Genomic DNA, 23,854 nt, shown 5'->3' with positions numbered 1-23,854 from the left:
ATTAATCTCATATCCTTCGCATAACCTGTTGAACACAGCCAGCATTCCACCGTATATATGCTAAATGACACATTCTGAAAAGTGAAAGAGTTGCAGTCAGGCTTACATCACAACATAGAATGTGTGAAATTATCAGGAATCAGTCTTCCATATTTAATGGGAAGGAAATCAAACACTCCTGAAAGTACTTCCAGGAAAGTCATTTAAGGACAACAAAGTACCTAAAAAAGAAGCAGAGAACTTAATAGGCTTTAGGGAAACACAGTGAAATAATTTACTTTGAAAACATGATAAATGTAGGGCACCTGGGGTCTCAGTCAGTTTGTCCTCCAACTCTTGATTTCAGCTCTGATCATCATCTCACTGGATTGGGATCTGGCCAGCGTGGGGCTCTGCGCTGAGCATGGAGCCTGCCTGGCATCTTCCTCTCTCGGCTCCCTTCTCCCACCCCCCACCCCCCTACTACAGCTCTCTCAAAATAAATACACATTTTTAAAAACAAGGAAAAACTAAAGTGGAAAAAGAACCATAATAAATATAACCCAATAGTTTCATAGAACCAACAGAAATGCAAGATACATACATAGCTCTATAACCAACCTCCTTTTACGCTAATTTTGAAATATTACTGAAAGTTACTTCAGGAATACAAATCACAAACTTTGTGAACTGACGAGGTAATGAAATTCGCTGTCAGAGATGATTTCAAATAATCTTAACTTTTCCTCTCCGTTCTCAAATAAGATAAATTTTTTGAAATTCACATTTCCTCAGCAGGTATTACAAGTGCCTGTCTTCAACGTGTGGATACACCCAGAATGACACCAGTAAAAACCATGGTTAAGTGAGAGTTTGCTTGCCTCAGCTGTAGGACGCCACAACATACAACCTAAACCACACTCACGAGTTACGGCTGTCCGGGGCTAAAATGTCTGCCTGGCAGGCAACTTTAAGTGCTGCACTCAGAAGGATCTGGGAAATGGGCTGCAACAAAGGCCTAAACACGGTTTGGTCAGGAATGGCCACACCAGACATTAGCGAGCCCAGACCTGCTCAAAGACCGCCCTCCACGCGTGCGCGCCCAAGAGCCTGGCTTCGGCCGCTTCCCGCCCCTCGGTTAGTGGAGGGGAGGAGGGCACAGGGCGGCCAGTGGCGCTTGCACGCCGACCGGGACAAGTTGAGGAGAAGGGACTCCCGAGACTACGAGAAGGTAAGAATGAATGCCCGTTAGGCACACAACACTACCTTCTTGCTCGCGGGAGGCAGGCAATTACCATCCACCGTCGGACCTGACAGCGTCCCGCAAGGTTCACGGGCCCAGCCTCGCGGATCTCGGACTCGCCCCCAGCGCGCGCGGCGGGGTGGACCCTAGGCGCGCAGCACTTAGTCCCGCCCTTCCCGAGGAACGTGGGATTGGCGCTGTCCGCGGCCAATCCGCTGACGGCGCGTTCGGCTCTGAAAGCTTCCGCAAGCTGCGCCGCGCTGCGCTGCGCTGGGGTTGATCATTGGCATTCGGCCTGGGAGAGACGCCGTCGCCGCGGAGCTAGTTCTGCTCCCAGCTGGCCGCCAGGAGTAGGGCGGCGGGTGAGTGGTCAAGAACGGCTGTAGGGGATGTGCTGCTAGGTAGGGAGCTGCTAACCGGCCAGGGTAGGCTTGAGGGGAGAGAGTGAACTACGGTTGCGTCCGGGGCTCCCAGTCTGGCCGTGCGGGTCTAGTGGCCACCGAGGCTTGCCTCCACATTCTCGTCGTCTTGCCGTGGTACTGGCGGGATGTGTAGCTCTGAGAAGGACTGGGAGGGTGGAGGAGGCCCTGCGGGGGTAGCAGCGGGGGTAGCTCAGCTTTTGCTGAGCTTTCACTGGCCAGGCGCTCCAGCATTCGGGGAAAGCTGCCCGTGGTTGTCTGGCTGGCGATGGAGTCCCCAAGAGGGTCCTAGCGGGTCGCAGCCCTCGGGGCACTCGCGTAGGCAGACAATGTCGGAAGTCTTTGTTTGTCCTGTAGTGGCGCGGCTGCCTTCTTGCAAAGATTTTGTGAACCGGGGTAGGGTCCGTACCACACCAGCTTTGCCTTCCAGGCTAGATATAAATTTTAAGCCTTTTTCGAGCTTTATTTTTTCCCCCTCCATCCTGTAGAAAAATGGAAAGGTATCTTGAGTTGTGGTATCTTTTAAATATAACCTATAGCTCATGAAAATAATGTACGATGCAAAGTAGATGTGTTTAGGTTAGAAGAAGTATTTACACACGTAAATTTGAGACTTTTGCTTCTTTAGTGCAACCAACTTTCATCACCATAAACCTTGATGCGTGCGTTTTCCATAGATTTTTGGAAAGAGAATGAGGCATTTTACTCTGGAAACACTTGTTGCATGCAGTTATGGGAAATTCCTCTCTCAGTGCCAACTCTGTTATGGAAAGGGTTCATTTATTTCTAAATCAGCTGTTCCAAATATACTTTCACCATGTCCCCCTTTCAGTCTCACTGGTTGGTTTTTACTGGGATGATAGGTATTCTTCAAGACAGTTATACTTTGTTCAAGGGATTCTTAGAACCAAGTAAATGCCAGCATTAAATTAACTGGGAACCAGTAATCCATTTCTCCTTTGGTGTTCCACTTGAATGCAATAAAGGGAAAAACTTAGAAAATGAGAGAAAAAAAAAACTAAAATTTAAGGAGAGTTGACAAGTTAAAGGAGGAATCATTGTTGTAACCTTACTGTACCAGGGGACAGAAACAAGCTTTATCCCTTGACCATATAAATTTTTCACCACATTATGTTCCTGCCAGGTTCAGTATTTAAAAAGAAGTGAATTGAACCTGACCACTCTTTTTGGAAACAACATTACATTATATGTAAGAGTCTGGCTACTCATAATAGACTAGCTGCATCTACTTTACTTTTTTTTTGTCATCTTTAATTCAAGTGTGTAATTAACATACAGTTTTCTATTTAGTTTCAGGTGTACAATATAATGATTTAACAATTCTGTACATTTCTCAGTGATCATCAAGATAAGTGTACTCTTAATCCCCTCTATTTCATCCATCTCCCCACAAACCTCCTCTCTGGCAACCACCACCAGTTTGTTCTCTGTGTTTATATGTCTTTTTTTCTTGGTGTGTGTGTGTGTGTTTCTTAAATTCCACATATAAGTGAAACCATATGGTATTTGTCTTTCTCTGACTTATTTCACTTAGCAGTATATTGTCTAGGTTCATCAATGTTGTTGCAAATGACAAGATTTCATTCTCTTTTATGGCTGAGTAATATTCTGTTATATACATACATCACATCTTCTCTATACATTCATCTGTAGATAGACACTTGGGTTGGTTCCATATTTTGGCTGTTATAAATAATGCTGCAGCTTTGGCCTTTTTTTTTTATATTGGTCTTTTCTGTTGGTATGTTTAGCTCCTGAGCTTTCACTTTGGTCTCATAAGAAAATGTAGGTTTTTTTTCAGTTGAGTTTTCCTGTCCGTTATTTCATTTAGTAAAACCAGCATGCTAGAAGACAAGCTTTAGGAAAGGGATTTTAATTGCTTATTTTATCAATAAGAACTGTAAAAATAAGTTGTTAGTCTTATCATGAAGTCAGATTTAAAAATTATTTACTGCTTTTATTAGCAGATCTGCAAATAGCATATTTTGGTGAGTGTGTTTATTTTATTTCAGAACAACCAGAGAAAAATGATCCTAGTAACACACTTATTTTGTCATGTGAGAGTAGAGTATTTAAGTTTCCAGTTCTGTCAGTGGTGATTCATTTCATTGCTTTCCTACAGAGCAAACATGAATGTTGGAGTTGCCCACAGTGAGGTGAATCCAAATACCCGTGTAATGAACAGCCGGGGTATGTGGCTGACATATGCCTTGGGAGTTGGCTTGCTTCATATTGTTCTACTTAGTATTCCCTTCTTCAGTGTTCCTGTTGCTTGGACCTTGACAAATGTGATACATAATCTGGTAAGAATTTCACCTTATATAAAGCGGTTAAAAGCCTATGCTTTAGTGCTTATTGGGGGCTGAGGGAGAAAGAAATGGGGAGTTGCTGTTTAATGAGTACAGTTTCAGTTTTGCAAGATGAAAAGAGTTCTGGAGATAGATGGTGGTGATAGTTGCATAACAGTGTGAATGTACTTAATGCCACTGAACTGTACACTTAAAAAATGATTAAGATATATTTTATGTTATGTGTATTTAAAAACAATTTGCTAAAAGCTTAAATCTTTATGTTAAAGAAAAGAAAAACATGGGGCGCCTGGGTGGCCCAGTCGGTTGAGCTTCCGATTTCAGCTCAGGTCATGCTCTCACAGTTTGTGGATTTGAGCCCCACATTGGGCCCTGTGCTGACAGCTCAGAACCTGGAGCCTGCTTCAGATTCTTTGTCTCCCTCTCTCTCTCTCTGCCCTTCTCGCACTGTCTCTCTGTTTCTCAAAAATAAATAAACGTTAAAAAAAATTTTGTTTTTCTACCACAAAATTTAAAAAAAGAAAAACACCACTTAGTTTAAAAGTTTTATTGAGGTATAATTTTTAATGTATGTAACATAAAATTTGCTGACTTAAAAGTGTACAGTTCAGTAATTTTTAGTATATATGATAACTTTGAAGATATCCATATCTAATATGGGATAGATAGGGTTATCTATTAATTCTTTATATTTAAACATCAGCCCTTTCTCTAAGCCTTTTTTTCCTCCTTTTGGTTTCATAGGATCTAGAAAATAGGCCATTTTAGCAACACTTCCAAGATACTGTAATTCAGGCTACTATAGTATTAAAGAGGATGCTTCAGAAGAAGTTATGGTTTTTTGATTAACTGGAGTCTAATAAACATCTTCGGTTTCGATCCTTGTTAGAAACTTTTCTAAATTGTTTTAATATACTTTCCTGGTTCAGTATAGAAATTTTGAGCTTAATCATACATTATTGAGGATCTTATAGTGCCTTAGCTTCTTCATGTTGACTGTGGGTCTTCTGTACTATAGGATAGCTCTACAAAGTATCAGAGATTCAGTTGACTCTATTGACCATATGATGCAGCCCTGGAAATTATCTGTTTAAAAAAAGAACAACTGATAGTGACTTTTCTTATCTTTAACAGCCTATGAAAGCAGAATGAAAGGGGAGAAATACAATTAATTCAAATTTTTAATTGAATCCAGATTAACTATGTATTTCTTTATTCCCTGTCTTCTGAAGAGTATTTGAATTTGACTGGAGGAGGGCAGGATAATGTGGTAAAAATAAGTGAATGTCCATTTAGTACATTTTATGCAATGGACTTTGATAGGGCAAACACTAGTTTTAAGTAGCAACTTGTCTGAAATATTTGACAAGAATTATATCTTTTACTAGAATTCCTTTCCTTTGGCTTCCATGGGATCACTTTTTCCTAGATATTTCTGATTTTTCCTTTTTTGTTTCTTGTACAGTCTTCTATTTTCGTCTCCTAAATATTGCTGTCTCCAAGGTTCGTTTTTTCATCTCTTTTTAGTCTATGTATTGTGCCTAGGGTACTTCATCTATCCATATTTTCGGTTTCTACCCTAGAACAAACAAATATAAATTGAACTCATTCCTGATCTCTTACCACTTATGACCCGTTCCTCTGGCTTTATTCCTTATCTAATCTAAAGGCACCACTGTATGCCCAATAAGTCAAGCCAGATAGCTTCAAAGGTAGAGTGATTCATATAATGTATTATCAAAACTGAGTCTGTTTTGAGAGTAAAAGGGAACTCTAGTAATAACTAATCCAAGAAAATAGGTATAAATCAGGACCATCCGTGCCAACTAGGATATATGGTCACTCTAGTTTTAGGTTAACTGCTTTTCCTTTATCTTCCATATCCATATAGTCAAAGCCCTGTCTGTTCTGCTTTACTGTCTCTCAACTTGATCCCCACAGGTATTTCTGTAATTTATACCCTTATTTTTTTCTCAGGTGGATTACTCCAGTAGATCAAATGGTCTCCTTGATGTTCTTCTATTCTACTCTCCTCCATTCCAAGTTGGCACAGTTATTTTTAAAATGCATATATGTTTAAGTCATGCTCTAAGTCCTTTTATGATTCCCCATTACATTCATAATAAAATAACAAGTTTATTATGTGGCATATAAGACCAGTTGAATAGTATAGAGGCAAGAAAGGGACTCAATCTTCTATCAGCTCATCTCCAAACAGGAATTTTTCTCTAACAATAATGAAAATGATCTTGCTTTCACCTTTTTTTGCTTTGGCTTAGGCTCTTTTTCCACTATTTTAATACCCCTTCCTCCATCCCCCTCTGCCAGGCTGATTCTTAGTGCAGGAAAACTACTCAAATATCACCTCCAGAAAACTACAAAACTCCCACCCTACATTCTTTTATCCTTTATTTATCATAGTTTTATAATTAGGAATTTATCTTTTTATTTTCCATATCTCTAAAGACTTATGTAAATGTTTGCTGAATTAATTAGTCTGTATTGTCATGTAATTTTCTCTTCTCCAATGAGACATGTATTAAATGTACTTTAGAAGTCACCCCCTCCCCCGCCCTATGTTTTCAATTGGCTAACTGATATTGAAACACAATATATGGCCACATGGTAATTGACAACCCATAGGGAAGCAAACTTCTGACTTATTAGTTCACCACACTAAAGACCTACATACCAGCCATAGATGTAAGCAATTACATGACTCCAAATTTAAGTTTCTTTTGAAGATAGCCCACTTTAAACCAATTAAAAATGTGAAATATATTCTGAATGCTTTTAAATGGGAAAGTAGACCTGGTTGTTATCCCTGGTTAGAAAAAACACAGTCTTTGCCTTTTGGGTCACATACTCTTCAGAATTTAAAAGCGTGTAATTTCTGTTTTATTGTCTCCCGTAAAGCCCATGTGAATATGGTTTCTTTGTGCTTACAGAATAAATATCCCTTAGCTTGCCTTCATCTTGGCTTAATGTCTAATACTTGCTATATACCAGCCCTTGTTCCTGAGGTATTCAGGCTAATGGAAAAATAAACATGTAAACAATTCGAACAATATGTTGTGCTATAAATAAAATATTTTCAATAAAATTCTATACAAGCACATAGGCTACTACTAACGAGGAGGGCCTCATTAAGGATTGTCATTTGAGCTGAACCTTCAAGAATGAGGTAGCTGACAAGGTAGCATCACAGCTTTTGCCTCAGCAACAAGGAACCTTTCCCTCTTTTGTATTTGCTGAATACTCTGATTGTACCTATGATAGCAATTTCTGATCTACATTCTAATTGCTTATGCATATCTTTTTTTTTCTCATTGTCTCTTAGAAGATTGAGTTTTTTTCAAGACTGTGGACATGTTTTACTCAATTTCATAAATGCATACATGTCCTGTGTCCTATACACATAAGCCACTTGACAAATTTGTTGAGTTAATCCATTTGAACATGAGTGTTTCTATATAGTTTAGGTGTTATTGCAGCCAAACAACTTTTTAATTGCCTAGTGGAATAACTAGTAAGTAGGCTAAGCTTTGAGAAGGAGGGCTGTCTTAACCTAGTTAATAATATAAAATTTCAAATCACAAGTTTTTATTTTCTTCCCATACATTTATTGAAAGTTGAAATAGAAAAAAATGATACCTCATTATGACTTCTAGTGGGAAAAACTGTTTCATGATAATATTTAGGCAGGAATATTCTGTTACTGGTGCCTCAGACAGTGATCCTGCAATGTAGTACTACCAGTGATCTGAATGGATATCATCATCTCAAGGAAACCAAATCTAGTATGTATTGGTTTTTACCTAATCACAAAATTAGATGTTCAAACATATCCCTGAACAGAATGGCTTTTAGTAAGACTTTTTACTTTAAAAAAGAAAACAAAACAAAAACAAAAAACACAACTACAAAAGAAACTCCATTGGGGCACAGTGGTGATTTTAAAAGCAAATTGAGTTGAAAATTATTCTTACTACATAACCATCTTTCTCGCTTTAGAAGAAAACCATTGAGGGGGCGCCTGGGTGGCGCAGTCGGTTAAGCGTCCGACTTCAGCCAGGTCACGATCTCACGGTCCGTGAGTTCGAGCCCCGCGTCGGGCTCTGGGCTGATGGCTCAGAACCTGGAGCCTGTTTCCGATTCTGTGTCTCCCTCTCTCTCTGCCCCTCCCCCGTTCATGCTCTGTCTCTCTCTGTCCCAAAAATAAATAAACGTTGAAAAAAAAAAAAAAAAAGAAGAAGAAAACCATTGAGACAAACACAGTCCTAATATTAAGTATTATCAAACCCATTTTCCCCTGATACAGAAATTTTGTTTATTATTATTTACCAATTTGTATGTTTTTGTCATTTTAGAAGTATCATCAGATTTACTAATGTGACACTGAACATTCCTATACATCAACGATAAGATAATCCTATTTCCTAATAAGAAGGGAATTAGAAAATCTAAATGTAATGATGTAAAGCTATCCTCATTTTTTGTGTGTGTGCATTTCAATTTAATAGATGAAAACAGGTTACTTTTTTGGTTGACCTTTTACTGGTTTTCCCCAAAGATTTTTTATATGCCCCTGAAAGTTTTATTTTACTATGAAGAAACTGGTCTTTCACAAATAGTAATGAAAGCTTAAAACTTGAACTGTTAAGTTAAATCACCCATACTGCCATAAGCAGTCTGGAACTATCTTAATGCTTACTGACATACTAATTTTATATTTGATATTGCTTGTTTTTCAGGGGATGTATGTATTTTTGCATGCAGTAAAAGGAACACCTTTTGAAACTCCTGACCAGGGTAAAGCACGGCTCCTAACTCATTGGGAACAGCTGGACTATGGAGTACAGTTTACATCTTCACGGAAGTTTTTCACAATTTCTCCAATAATTCTGTAAGTGATGGAAATTTTTAGGTATGAAGAAGATTGGATAAGAGGAAGCTGTCCTTTTATTAGGTTGAATTTCAGTTAGAAACAGAATATTTGTTGAAACCTCTACCAATAAATAGCTAACTCAGAGCATAAAATACAGGCAAAATTTAACAAGCTGGTGATAAACTGTTTTTACGTCAGTCAGTAATACATGGAGACAACAATAATGTGCTCATCAGTATGTTTAGACCTAGGATACACAGATCAAATATGTTGTAGTTCATATCCTTAAGTTACTTACAAGAAAGCTAAATGCATAATCTTATTTTATATTCCACTATTAGATTAATCACCCTAACCAAGGATTTGGGTGATTTCAGATGAATTTCATTGACCACCCACCTCCCCCAGTTTGGATGTTCAAGCTCCTTGGGAGAGATTGCTGTATAGTTTATAGATAAAAGAAGTTAGGCTTTCATCGTAGGACAGACCTGGGTTGAATCCCGTTTATCGCACCACCTACTTGGTTTGCTTATGGATAAAATTCTAGCCAATACTACATAATTCAATTGGATGCCTTAAGAAATAAATGAGATAATATCTGTCTGTAAAGCATTTAACCTTAAATTTCCTCCTATTGCCTGACATTCAGGGCCCTCCACAAAATGGTTCCTACCTTATTTTTCCTTTATGTGAATATTTTACCCCCACCCATCTCCCACCTGGTCAAGCTCTTCTAAGCAGCATTTTTTTTTAATGCTTCGTGCATAGTCCTATTTCTATGCCTTTGTTCAAATCATTTCTCCTACCTGAAATACCTTCTCCGTTCTTAATTTATCTTACTCTTCTTTCAGTATTTAAATTCTGCCTTCTCATGCGGTCTTCTCCTTTCCCAACCTTAAGAAATAATGCCTGTTTTGAACTCCTTTAGTAGTTATTACACATCCCTTATTTATGTCACGTTGCATTATTTCTGTTATTATAAATGTTTTATTTCTGCAAAGAATTTATAAATGTGTAGATTGCTTTGAATTCCACACTCAGTATTGTTGCATGCATATAATGGATGTTTTACATCTACTTTAAGCAAACACTGTATACCGTATAGCTCATATATAATAACATATCCATGATTTAGAATCAGTGCAGTCTGGAGTAAGTGGAAAGACTCCTTGGAGACTAAATTAGGATTCCTTAAACTGAGACTTAGGGAAGGTAGATTTCAGGAAAAGGAAGGCATTTTTAAATGAAAAGAATAAATTGATCATAAAGTGGTAGATTTTTTTTTTTTTATGTTGTTAGGACTTTGAGGAAATTTTTTAAATTTTTGTTTGAGCCCTATATAAAATTAATGTCAAAAGAGAAATGATTTGTATGATCTAACAAAGATAAACACAGTAACAGGAATAATAGTTATTCAAACAGCCCTAAATTTGGACTGCTTTCTAACTTTGTGACTTTTGGCCATTTCTTTGAAGCCTCATTTCCTCATCTGTAAAATGTTGAGGATTGCATTATAATTAATGTAAAAAGCCTGACATGTATACTGAATTTTCAATAACAGCTATCACAAAATTGTCAACTAAGATGTACCTGTGTACAACATCCGTATTTCTAAAAATATATTTTTGACCCACAGGCATGATTTCAAATATTCTGTGATTAAATTCCTTATATAACTGAAGAAACAACACTAAAGCCATCTATATAGCATTGATACTTTTCAGAGTGCTTTCACATTTTCTTATTTGATCATTTGTCAGGTAGGTAGGATATGCAGTGTTATCCCAAATTTTTAGATAAAGGAACAGACTCAAATGCATTACCTTGTTCCAGATCTTGCAGCTGGTTGGAGTCAAGAGCCCAGATGAAATCCTAAACTTCTAGTGCCTAATACACGTCTCTTTCCAGTATATACTTCGGCATATAAATGCTATTACATGACTCCCACCTCGGTTTAGCATCCCCTCAGAGGGTTGTCTAGGTTTTTGTAAGAACCTGTAATTTTCATGTAATTTACACATAAAATTAGTTTCTATTAAACGACAAAGGGGACAGTATGATGCATACAATATATGCTACAGTATGATGAGGAGGAGCCATTCCAAAAATATTTATTTCCAACACGTCAAGTTATGGGTTAACCCATATTGATTATAGGAAATCAAATGAGCTTACTAAATGCAAGTGGTAGGAAGTATAAACACAGTCTTCAAATATATGAAAGCTGGAAGAAAGGGTTTAAACTAAAGATTGAAGAATATGGTTTATTCTTGAAGAATTTTCTGATTATAGTTTGTGAAATAGGTGGAAGATTATAGAATTTCTCAATATAGATGGCTCTGAAAATGATGTATACAGCTCTGTGTGATGTTTTTAGTCATACTTCAAAATAGCTATTCTTTTCTAACCATATTACACAAGATAATTTATCTCCTCTTACTAGAAATTAATGACCATACTTAGAGGAAAGGCTATTAGAATACTTTACTGTGGATTTTAAAAGTACCAATTAGACAAACACCCATACATAGACTAACTTCTTAGTCGTGATCAAGTAAAGTATGATGTTTTATTCTTTTTAATTTATTATTATTATTATTATTTTAATGTTTATTTTTGAGAGAGAAAGAGCATGAAAGGGGAGGGGCAGAGAGATATGGAAACACAGAATCTGAAGCAGGCTCCAGCCTCTGAGCTGTCAGCACAGAGCCCGATGTGGGGCTCGAACTCACGGACCGCGGGATCATGACCTGAGCTGAAGTCGGACGTTTAACCGACTGAGCCACCCAGATGCCCCAATGTTTTATTCTTAAATCCTGTCTATATTAGGATATCCTCAGTGTCCAAATGATGTGTCTGCACTCTGATGTGCACTTGGGTAAAACTAGACATTCTGACTTGATGCTTTCTGGTCCTAAAGGTAGCTTAGGCTTGTTAAAACAAATTCTTAGATATTGGATGTCTTTGAATGTGTACATATGGTCAGTTACAGCAGAACAGCTGGAATGTTACAACAGTGTTTTCCAGATTTCCAGTTAAACTGGTTATCAACCTGTTTGGCTACAATAAACATCAAAAAAAGGCAACCAAGTACTTGTTTTCTTTCAAAGATACTGAATTGTATTAATGTACTAACACCCCATTTTCACAACTTTATAGCAGTAGTTTTTAACCTTTTGGTGGGTCACAAACCCTTTGAGACTATGATAGATGCTTTGGGTCTGGATCTTCTCTTCAGAAACATACACATAAATACAAAACTGTACCTGAAATTTCAGAGTATACGAACCCTAGTTTGAAAGACTTCTTTAAAGGATGCTAAGTAGCAAACACATTCTTTTAAATGCATTTCACATGATTGCAGAAATGCAAAATGTGCATATATGCCTCCATTAAATAAAATTTTAAATCCCGAATGAATTTAGACCCCCATCTGGTGCCTCCTGTTTTAGTGCTCAAAAGTGATCCTGTTTTTAGGTATTTATGTTTCAGTGGCTTTTTTTACCTTTAAATTTTTTAATAAATTCTAAGTAATTTCATTTTTAGATGTTATATATATTTTAACTTTTATTTCTACAGATATTTTCTGGCAAGTTTCTATACGAAGTATGATCCAACTCACTTCATCCTAAACACAGCTTCTCTCCTGAGTGTACTAATTCCCAAAATGCCACAGCTACATGGTGTTCGGATCTTTGGAATTAATAAGTATTGAAATGTTTTAAAATGGAACAGAAAATTTTTACAGCTACTGAATTTTCTGTAAGGAAGGAGTGGTTAGTAAACTGCACTGTTTCCGTGATATTGTGAAATGAGAAGTATTTACATTGAAGGGCCAGTTGCTGGTTCTTCACATGCTGTTTTGAAGTGCAGGTATTTACTAGAAGATGCCTCTGTTTAATGCATCTGGTATCTTTCTGAAGAGAGGTGTTATAGGCAGGCTGGGCAGGCCCAGCTTATAAGTTAAATGGCTGTACACTGAAGGATTAGTAGATGAATTCAAAGAAATGAGAGATTTATAAGAAAACAAGACCAGCTTAGCTTATAATGAATGGGCATTATGTTAGGAGAAGAAAATTTCCAATCATTCAGTCATGGTCAGTTTAAGCAGACTTAACCTGTAAACCAGAATCATCTCTTTACAAGTTTATTATAGATTGTTTTTATTACCATACATGTTCCTCTTGTGTTGTAGAGGAGGATATTTCTCTCTTGTTTTATACAATCCAATCCTTACCTTATGATTGTACTTTTTTTGCTTTTGCTGGCTCAACATTGTGTTGATAGATTGAGGTCATTTTTACATTTATTAATTAATGAGTTACATTTATTAGTTAATGAGTTCATGAAGGTCCACCTTCATGACTGGTGACAGAAGACAGCATCTTACAAACAGCCTCTGAATCAACCTTCTAATTTTGGAACGGAATGGGTTTTGTTGCCTTTCCAGACACAAGGCTGCTAAACCAATTAAGAAAATAATTTATTTCACACAGTTAGAGTATATGGTAATTTAGAGCTCTCTGCTTATTTGGTTGATCAATCTAATTGTTAAAGTCTGCTGTTATTTAGAAAAGGAAACATAAAGTGGACAACTATATAGCCAACCTGTGGTCTGGCAGAAACTGCTTCTCTAGCAGTAGTACCATAGTAAATAATGGAGTCTTCTTTAGCAGGTCTACAGCAAAAGAAAACATCTTTCCTTAGTCCCCCTGCTCTCACTCCCCATATTTTGCTCATTAATGTTTGGCCTTTCAGTTCATGGGTCTTGGTGTAGATAACCCAAAGTGGTAACTCTTTCCAAAACAGCAACCATATTGAATTCCTGTGACTTAGAGAAGCTTTCTATAATTGATATTAATTAGTTGCAAAAAATAACTGCATACTACTTTGAGAAGTAAACATGTCAAAACCAAAGTTCTGATATGGGATGAGGCTGAAATATCCAGTAACATTTGTAAACAAAACTGAGTGACAAGAGTTATAGACCAACTGAAAAATCAATTTGTTTCAATAAACTGACTTATGGGGGTAATGATCATTGTTTTGTATTTCAAAAGTATTGAGTTTAGAACTCCATTGTATGATATGCCTTTGTATGTTTGTCTTTTACCCATGTATTTTTTAGTTAGTAATCTATACTTGAATAAAACTTTTCTTTGGTGTAAGATTATTGTAAATCTCCAAATTCAGTCAGCAATGTCACATTTTTCAAGTTGTGTTTAAGCAACTGAATTTCATTAAGGTAGTTAAAAATGTTGCTTTGTTTTTCTTCATTTTAATTTTTTTCATGTTTATTTATTTTTGAGAAAAAGAGAGTGCGAGCAGGAAAGAGATAGAGAGAGAGGGAGACACAAAAGTTGAAGCAGGCTCCAGACTCTGAGCTGTCAGCACAGAGCCCGACACGGGGCTCAAACTCGTGAACCGTGAGATCATGACCTGAGCCAAAGTTGGGTGTTTAACCGACTGAGCCACCTAGGTGCTCCTCTTTTTCTTCATTTTAAAGTTTACCTCAAAAGGCTTACTTTTTGCACAGACTTCAGAGATAGAAATCTTCTGTTAATGCAGGCCTTCTGCTTCCCCCACTCTTCATCCTATAATGTTTTAAAAATATTTATTCAGAGGGCCCACTCTCTTGTGGGTATTGTTTTAGGTACTGTGGATACAGTTTGCAAGCAAGACATTATTTTTGACTCATTTATTATATGTTCTCCAATTTGAATATAAGCTTATTAAAATCTTTTCCCTTAATAAGCTTATATTCAAATTGGAGAACATAATAAATGAGTCAAAAATACATATCATTTCATGTAGTGATAAATGCCATGGGAAGAAAATTAAGCAGGTGAAAGGCAGGGGAGTCTACCTCAGAAAGGTCTTCCCTAATGTTCGTAAGGTGATATTTAGACCTAAAGGAGCAAGCAGTACAAACATCTGGGGAAAGAGGCTTCCCAGTGTAGGTAATGATAATATTAAAAGCTCTGGGGCAGGAATAAGGGTGTGTTTTTGAGGAAAAACAAGACAGCCACTGGGACTAGCAAAGAGTAATAAACAAGGAGGATGAGAATGCTAACAAATGAGGTCAGAGAAGTAGGTGTGGGTCAGATCATATAGAGCTGTATTGACCAAGGTTATAAGCAAATTTTTTCTAAGCTTGACAAGGCCATTGGATGGTTTTATATTAGAGATTAAAGGGATCTGATTTTATTTTAAAGGTTACTGGCTAATGTTGAGAATAGAGTGTAAAGGAATAGGAAGCAGGAGGAATAGTTGGCAAACTACTTACAACAGGTAGCTCAGACTAGGAATGGCTGATGAAGTGGTGAGTAGTGGTCAAATTTGGGATATGCTTTTTTGGTCTTAACACTAGGTGAATGGTTGTGTTAAATATGCAAACTTCCCAATTTCACAAGTTTAAACAGTTTAATATAAAAAACAAACTTTAAAAAAAAAAATTCCATAATGACTTGTTATTTGGAACAAAACTAACTGTTAATGCTGTAATTGCTCCTAATTTCAAGTCAGGAAACGGTGGCAGTTTCTAAATATTCATGAGCTCAGAAGTACCACTAATTTCAGCGTTCATTGATGAATGTTTCCTGCAACATCTATTACTGTGGAGTTCCATGGGGATTTTCTATTTGCCTCATTTCCCCTACATTTATTTATTGGATTCTGTAAGGAAGATTTTTCTCTTCTCCATTTATTTATTCAATCACTTATATAATTTTGGACCTACAGATATCTTATTCTTTGGTTTACAATCCATTATCATAATTATTAATTTGTTGTTTAAATTGTCCTCCATATTTGGCCTTTGGAAGTCCGAGTTTGCAATGGTAATTTCCAGGTTGGCTTCTGTGTCTTTTTGACCTGCTCCACCTTCCCTCCCCTCTTTTTCTCTTAAGCATAGGACTGTATTTCTTAGGTTTATGGCACTATGGTCTATTAAACTATAAGGATCCTAAAGGGCATAATATCTCCTTAACTAATGTTTGCATGAATTACCCTTGTGGAGTTACATGATGCTAAGAGTTGGAAAAGACCTAGGAGGCTATGTAATTTCAACCCCTTACCATACCTTGAGTTTTCATTAACTGCCACACCACCATTCATTTCTGCATTAATGCTAATAAAAGAGGATTTAAACTTACAAGGCTGCATTTTTGTAATGGAATTTATAACTTGTTTTAAATTGAGCCAAAATCTATCCTTATTCTACATAAGCCTTCAATTGTTTAACTTTTAAACTGTTATCAGCAGCACTGAATAAACATTACCAGAGCCTTCACCATTTTCCAACTGATACTGTTTCAAATTTCTCCTGCTATCCTGGTAATGCTGTTCTGAGTTGCAGTTCATTATTATATGGCACTAGAGCTAACTACAGGAGGTGATAAGATGTGGTGTCACTACAACAGTACCGCTTTCTGTATTCTGGATTCCCTTCCTCCCCCCTGCCCCTTTTTTTTTTTTAATTTTTTTTTAACATTTATTTATTTTTGAGACAGAGAGTATGAACAGGGGAGGGTCAGGGAAAGAGGGAGACACAGAATCTGAAACAGGCTCCAGGCTCTGAGCTGTCAACACAGAGCCCGATGCGGGGCTCGAACCCATGGACCGCGAGATCATGTCCTGAGCCCCAAGTCGGACGCTTAACCGACTGAGCCACCCAGGCGCCCCCCCCCCCCGCCCTTTTTAATATAACTTCATACTTTAGCTATTTTGACAGCCACATACCACTGATTCACCTTACAGTCACGAAAACCTCAACTCTCCAACATGTAGTATCATTAAATGATGGCTTTCCCTTCACATACTTAATGGATTTATTAAGCCAAGTCTAAGATTTCTTTTTCCTGTGGAACGCCATCTTGTTAGGTTTTAACCTGTTAATTTATCTTGTCTAGCTCAAGTTGAATCTTGACTGCCATGCAATATATTTCTCCTATATCTTCTTTATTAATATGTTACCAGTAAATATGACGCCAGAATACTTATGCTAATCCTGAAGAAGACAAATACAGCAACCCAGTATAGACCAGGGCAGTTTTGTAATCCTTCTAATAGGACAGATATAAAAGTAATTTTAAAATTACTTTCATGGATATTACATGTTGATGTAGAAAATGTAAACAGGTGCAGTACTGGGAAGACAGGTCTAAGTAAAACAATCTAGAAGGGAGTTTGGAGTAGCACTGGGCAGGGAAAGAAGGTAGGTAAGAGAATAGCAAAGATAAACCTTCATTTTGCCTAATGTCAAAAAGAAGAGCTATGAAAGGCCTCAGGTTTTTATTTTAGTCCACAATTTCAGTTCCAGTTAAAAATGATTCAGCAGGTAGTTTCATATTTGGGGTTTAAAATTTTTCATTTCACTTCAAATGAACACAGGAGAATTATAAACTCAAATTTAGAATACTGAATATCTTAGGTAAATAGCATACAGAAGGCTTCAACTGCTTTGGGTGATGTTTTTTCTCTTGAATGAGGGTTGGGTTCACAGAAGTTGATTATAGTATTCTTGACACTTTCATAATCTGAAATATTTCATAACTAAAATAGTTTAGTAGAAATATATTCAGATTCTATGTTAAGCATAGTAGTTTAGTTCCATTTCTTACCTCGTTTAAGCCGTTAATAATCAACTAATCATTATGGAAGTGGCTCAGCCTGTAGTACTGAAGTTCTATATAATTCTAAGTTTAGCAGATAGCCCAAGTTTATCACTATGTTCACTCTAACAGTATAATTATATTGATAAAAATAAATTCTCAATTATAAGAACTATAGTAAACTGCATTAACACTGTACAATGAACTCTTATAACAGGAATTTTATAGTATTTAAATCTCTGATTTTCCAAATAATGTATTTAAAAATTTCTATTGACAACACTTTTTGGAAAACATTCAGATTCTGAAAAAAAAAAAAAAAACAGGAAGAAAAACTTGAGCATATTATCAAGAAGATAAGCATGCAATATTCATGTTACAATTTCTTAAATGGGAACAGAAAAGCCAGATGACTTAACTGGCATTTCTGAGAAAATACCAGTATACCACATACTACATAAAAACCTTTTACAGTGATTCTGCTTTGAAACATAGGTCCCTCCTATGAATTATCAAATCCTATGTTTCTGTTATGGCACTTAACATATGGGAGTAACAAAAAAATTTACCCTTTCCCTCCCCTGCCAAAAATATACATACCCCACACACTTGAAAACTGAGACCGTTTGGATCTGGCAATTTCTCAAACCATTGAACAGATTTACCATATGATCCAGTAGTTCCAATTCTGGATATGTACCCAAGAGAAGTGAAAGCAGGGATTTGAAAAGATATTTATACAACCCATGTCTGTAGAAGCATTATTCACTATAGTTAGAAGGTGAAAAGAACCGAAGTGACCATTGACAGATGAATGGATAAACAAAATGTGGTATATACAAACAATAGAATATTAGTCTACTTTAAAAGAAATCGTGACACATGCTACAACATTGGCTGAACCTTGACATTAATGCTAATAAGTGAAATAAGCCAGTCACAAAAGGACAAATATTGTATGATCCCACTTATATGAGGTACTTGGTAGTCAGAGAGAAAGAACGGTGGTTTCCAGGGGCTGGCAAGAAGGGGAAATGGAGAATTAGTGTTTAATGGGTACAGTTTCAGTTGGGGAAGATGAAAAAGTTTTGTAGATGGATGGTAAAGACGGTTGCACAACAATGTGACTATACTTAATGCCATTGAACTGTACACCTAAAAATGGTTAAAATGATAAATTTTGTTGCATGTATTTCACCACAATAAAATAAATCAGCTGAGTAAATTTGTAAAATAAGCATAGTGGCTAAGCAACTAAGGTAAAAAGCAAAATATCTTCCAAGGATGAGACCTGATTGACAGTATTACCATTAATGAAAGAATGTTCCACATCAAAGATTTTTCAACAAAAAAAAGCTCTTTAAAAAGGAAGAAAGCAAATGATAGCGTATTTTTAGCACAATCCAACCCATGAAGCATGTAAGACAGGTGATTCAAATGGAAACATGCCTCGGGCCTGAAACATTAACCATTAGAAGCGCCAAACTCATTTCTATTGCATTCATTCCATATTTACCAAACAATCTGATTGTAATTTGATTCTGCTTTCATTGTAATTTGCTCAATACAGAGAAGGTAAGGACCAGCAAGCTTAGGTAACCTAGCTCCATCATTACATTTCTCATACATTAACACATTAGTGTTATGGTTTTTACAATTTCTTAGCAGATGGAGCATGGGACTCAGCACCCCAGAGTCCAGTCACTTCCAGATCTGATAAACCAATTTCAAGCCTAGAAGACAATGAGATGTTGAAACCCAGTAATCACACCCAGGTCCTGCTAGGCTGTGGATACATCTGTGGCAAGCTACACCATCTTCTCCCAGCAACTTCCCACTCTCAATGCATACAATAATGCTGTATTGTAATTACGTCATTAGACTCAGTTCCTTGAAGATGGGGAGTGAATCTTATCTTTTATCCCCAACAACTAATAAAGTTCCCAGCTGAAAGGGAAGAACCCAATAAATACATGGTAAATGAAAATAAAATCCAATTTAGTAATACATAATTAGGAAATGAATATTGTAAAGGTTCTTCTGTATGTAATTTTCCTCAAAAGCTTACAAATGAAAACTTGGGCAATAGCATTGACAAAATAGCATGTTTCAATTCAGTTGGAACTCTGGATTCAAGTGGAAGTTACAGTAGTTAGGTCATATTTTGTTGAGAATGTCCACCAGTGGCATTCAAACTATGAAATGATCTGTATGGAAGCTCAGATCTCAGCATAAATGCCTTTCCACCAATAATTTTTCCTCTAGTACAATAAAGAAGATGGAAAATGTATACCTTCACTTGCCAAATATGTGGTATTAGTATAAGTGCCTTTTCTTTCTGCTACCCACATGAAATCAATCAAAGGAAGAATAAAATTCCTTCCTACTGTGTCCTAGAGCTCTGCTGTTTCACATAATGCAGCATTAAGACTCAACACTAGCCAAAAGTTCCTGGATGAGGAATCTACCAGTGATTCCAACACATACAAAAGGGATAACTCCTGACACATTCTTGCACAGGAGGGCATTGAGACACACTTGCTGAACATAATTCAAATTGCAAAAAAATGCCAGATGTGAAAGTTTTTATGTTCAGACTAGATTTCAGCATATAAAATAACTTCTAACAAATCATTTGCAATTAGGATAACTAATTTTTCTTCACCTTTTGGTCTTAATTTTTCTTTTTTCCTTTTTGTGGGTCAGCCACATATACTAGAGAAAATGTGGGTTATTTTTTCTTCTAGAAATTAAGGAAACAAGTTTCCAGAACCATATGGCCTAACTTCTTAGCTTTGCATTTACTAGCTGTGTGACCTGCAAATCATCAAATTCTCATCTATAAAATAAGGACAGTAGCTACCTCACCGGATTGTAATGAGGATTAAATAATCTGCAACACTGCCTGGTACAACAAAAGTGCCACTTTATTGTTAATTAGCTGCTATTACCATAAGTGAAATTTTTTAAAGCATCAGTTCCACCTAAAAAAAAAACCTCAATAACATTCTGGTAATTATGAATATATGTATTTGTGTCTTATTGCTAGACTCTAACTGTGACTTCCCAACCATGATTCACTTCTTTTATACCAAGAGCTTCTTGCCATTCAAGATGCAGATATACGTGACAGCCTATCGAACCTTGCATATATGAAGTCCTTGCTTAGTAAAACTTAAGGTCTAGTAGGGAAGAAGAGAGCCTTTTGGGATAAATCTATTCATACAAATGACAACAAGTTCACATACCAATAATAGTAATTAAAAAAAAAAAACTGAAAAAGGTCCAAGAATATGAGTACATATTACTCTGAAGTCTGCATACATAGTAAGCAAAAACCATCCAATGCATTGCGAAAATAGGATAATTTTTTAATGTTAAGTGAATATGTACCATCTCCTCCTCCTCTTTTTAATCACAAAAACGGACTAGCCCCACACCTTTTACTCCAAAAAGCGGGAGTAACGGTTTAGACTATCCGATCAGAAGCGCTTCCGTTACCTCGGAACCTTGTACAATCAAGTCCTTGGTGTCGTCCGTACTTTCCACTCTGCTTCTGAAAGTACTAGCTGTTTCAGGCCACAACTTTTAGATTTGATGATAGTTCCTCTAAAATGGAATGACGAATAATCTCCATCCTTTTCTCACAGTGGCGTCCTAATTCCAGCCAAAGACAAACAAAATTGTCTTTTAGTGTACCGTAGTGTTTAGAACTTAATGCTGTGTGGTCAGACAAATCTGCGTTCGGCCTCCGCTAGATCGGTCATTAGCCGTGTGATGTTGTAAAAGTCTTGTTACTACAAATCTAAGGGAAGCGCGTGAGTACACGCACTGAATCTTGGACAAAGACAGCATTTATACTTTTTTTTTTTTTAACTGAATTAAGTGTAACGCCCTCTAGGTTTATAGCAGCTAGTCCTGGAGACGAGACGCGGGACTGTGTTGATGACATCACTTCCGGGGCGACAAGGTCGGTCTCTGCCTCCTGCAATAACGCAGCGACTGACTTTGCTAGGGAAAGGACGCCTGTACTAGCTACTGTCATTCACGAGGAAGGTGGGTGAAATTGCTCACCCCTCTCTTACTGGTTCTTTCGTGTGCCTGGAAGAACGATTCCAGTAGAAGCCCTTCGCCTTCCTACAACAGAGATTGGTACTGGCCAAGTTACCTGGGTTCACTTGGGAGTCTTCTTGGCCCAAAGACAAATGCTCAGCACAGGCAGCCTTTTGTGGGTTTTGTGACTGCAATTTCTCCAGGTGTGTCTTTCTGTGCTACATTCCCCACCACTCCCCTCTGCGAGGTTTTTCATCACTCTCATCCCTGGATGCCGTTTGCCCCAGTGGAACAATAAAAATTCCAATACTCTCATTTACCCATTTTGTCCATTAGTGTGTAGGGAAAGGACCTCCTTAAGCATCCAGAAAGTTCTAGGACAGATGATTTAGAGTCATGAAACTAGATACTTGGAAGTGTGAAGATACCAGGGTGCTTTAGTGATGGACTGCTTTTATGTGAGGGGGGAAAAGGGATTTGGGGGAGATCCTTATTATGATAAACTTGTGGTAAAATGGAGATTGAGTTAGAGAAATTGAAATTAATGGATAAAATGGGTATTAGGTTGCAGTTGTTTTAGATAAGAAGTGGTTCTTTTAAGATGAGCTTCATAAGAACACTTGTTTCCAAAGTAGATGACTAAAATGTGTGTCTTTAATGTCAATTCTTGTTTTCAAACTAAATTATCAATTTTTATTTTGAAAGATATTTTCAGGAAATAGAATGCATTTATTTTTATTTGTTCTGTCTTGCCTTTATTATTTTTTAAAACCAATTCTATCTTAGTTAATAGCTATCAAACAATAAATAGCACTTCTCAGATAACTATCCATGTGACTATTAGCTGTTTTATAAAGAATAATGAATAGTTTGCTAAGAACAGCATGATAGTAATACTAAAAAATTTTATATCTGACTTCCCTGTTTTCCCCCTTAAAGAACATTATATTCATTCCTACTGTCATTGATATTAATGGGTTGCTACAGCCTTTAAAAATTTTTGCTAACTTTTCCAAAACTTTCCTATAATTTTACAAAATTATTATATTGAAAAATAAATCAAGTTTTTTAGAATTTTGCTTACCTAAATGGGTTAGTGGTCAATGTCCATTCCCAATAATTGTTTCTTCATTTCTTTTCCAGGAATTATCTATAGAGTAAATATGCTAATATTGAATAAGGCAGCAGGAATTTTTTCCAAACCATCAAGAAGGGAAATTTATGAATTTTTAAGAAGTTTTAATTTTCGTCCTGGAAAAGTATTTCTTCATAAACTAGTATTGGGGATTGAAACCAGTTGTGATGATACGGCAGCTGCTGTGGTGGATGAAACTGGAAATGTTTTGGGAGAAGCAATACATTCCCAAACTGAAGTTCATTTAAAGTAAGTAGACATTATCTTTGTAGTTCCCAATTTGGGGGGGGTGGGGGGAAGTAAAATAAAATAATTCTTTTCTAAAAGCTCAGTATACATAAAAGCTCAGTTTTAAGAGCTCATTTCTTTTGTGTGAAAACTTCTAATAACTGCTGTAGAAAACCTGAAGCCCTTCAACCTGGTTTCTAAGGCTCTCCACAATAAAGTCCAACTTTAGCTAATCCTGTTGCCAAAAAAACCTAAACTCATTCCCAACTCCGATATTTATCCATGATTTCTCCTCAGTAATTTCTCTTCTTTTGCTCACCTGTATGTTTCTTGGTCTCGATTGAAGTCCTTGGAGAGTATGACCCTACCTCTAACCTGTGTTGATCACTGGAAAAAAAAAAAATTCCTATTCACATGTATACATAAAACTCATGTTGACACTTAAATAAATAATATACTGCTGTATTAAACCACAGAATGGTGCAAGGTTTATAAACTCATCTGTTTGCAGAGGACCACTAGTCGGGTTATATAGATAAGTGGGCTGGATATAAAGTGGAAGATATCTGGAGGGGGTCACTACTCAGCTCCAGCCAATTGTTGCCATGCAGAAATGTAGGCCCTGTGTTATTTGATCATCAGAATTTTCTAGAGAAAATGGAAATCCAGAATGTAACTGTAATATCTTTAAACTGTAAATATCTTTAAAAAACTGTAAATATCTTTTAAAAACTGTAATATTTTTAAAATTAGTAGCTAGCTTGAACTATATTAAAATACTGAACAGATAAAATATGCCTTCAGGCCACCAATTTATAACATCTGCATAGTGAAAAAGGTTGGTATTTTGAGATCACAGACCTGTATTTGAATTATGAATTAGGCGCTTGGTATTGGCTCTGATTTTAGGCAAGTTCCTTACCCTCTCTGATTATGTTTTCATATCTGTAAAATGGGAAAGATAATG

At 36.7% G+C, this 23,854-nt stretch overlaps 2 protein-coding genes across 7 annotated transcripts in view; both read left to right on the top strand.

Annotated features, from left to right (window-relative positions):
- Positions 1-1,079: 1,079 nt before the first annotated feature.
- ORMDL1 (ORMDL sphingolipid biosynthesis regulator 1) lies at positions 1,080-22,797 on the top strand. Of its 4 annotated transcripts, none has more exons than XM_045034133.1 (4): positions 1,080-1,210; positions 3,785-3,965; positions 8,726-8,877; positions 12,439-14,027. In XM_045034133.1, exons 2-4 carry the CDS (start codon positions 3,792-3,794, stop codon positions 12,572-12,574), a joined length of 462 nt encoding a protein of 153 aa, XP_044890068.1. In that variant the 5' UTR covers positions 1,080-1,210; positions 3,785-3,791; the 3' UTR covers positions 12,575-14,027. The 4 variants fall into 4 exon arrangements, with proteins under 4 accessions (XP_044890068.1, XP_044890070.1, XP_003991018.1 ...); XM_045034135.1 differs by lacking the exons at positions 1,080-1,210; positions 12,439-14,027 and adding exons at positions 1,438-1,584; positions 22,668-22,797; XM_003990969.6 differs by lacking the exon at positions 1,080-1,210 and adding an exon at positions 1,440-1,584.
- OSGEPL1 (O-sialoglycoprotein endopeptidase like 1) overlaps positions 20,204-23,854 on the top strand; it is a 32,382-nt gene continuing 28,731 nt past the window's right edge. The window contains exons 1-2 of one of the 3 annotated variants that reach the window (XM_045034129.1): positions 20,204-21,441; positions 22,668-22,908. In XM_045034129.1, coding sequence (XP_044890064.1) covers positions 21,417-21,441; positions 22,668-22,908 — 266 coding nt within the window. In that variant the 5' untranslated portion in view covers positions 20,204-21,416. Of the gene's footprint in view, positions 21,442-22,667; positions 22,909-23,854 lie in introns of those variants that run through there. The other 2 variants (XM_045034132.1, XM_045034131.1) reach the window with 2 other exon arrangements.

The sequence above is a fragment of the Felis catus genome, chromosome C1 (assembly GCF_018350175.1).
Source record: "Felis catus isolate Fca126 chromosome C1, F.catus_Fca126_mat1.0, whole genome shotgun sequence".
Lineage (NCBI taxonomy): Eukaryota > Metazoa > Chordata > Mammalia > Carnivora > Felidae > Felis > Felis catus.
The sequence above is the reverse complement of the archived record's forward strand: the minus strand, read 5'-3'. Positions and strand labels throughout refer to the sequence as shown.

What these genes read in the sequence shown, in the direction of transcription:
- ORMDL1 (XM_045034133.1), top strand. Translation starts at nt 3,792, where the DNA reads ATGAATGTTGGAGTTGCCCACAGTGAGGTGAATCCAAATACCCGTGTA. An exon ending in CAAATGTGATACATAATCTG is followed by an intron (nt 3,966 to 8,725) that starts GTAAGAATTTCA and finishes CTTGTTTTTCAG; the next exon opens with GGGATGTATGTATTTTTGCA. An exon ending in ACAATTTCTCCAATAATTCT is followed by an intron (nt 8,878 to 12,438) that starts GTAAGTGATGGA and finishes TTATTTCTACAG; the next exon opens with ATATTTTCTGGCAAGTTTCT.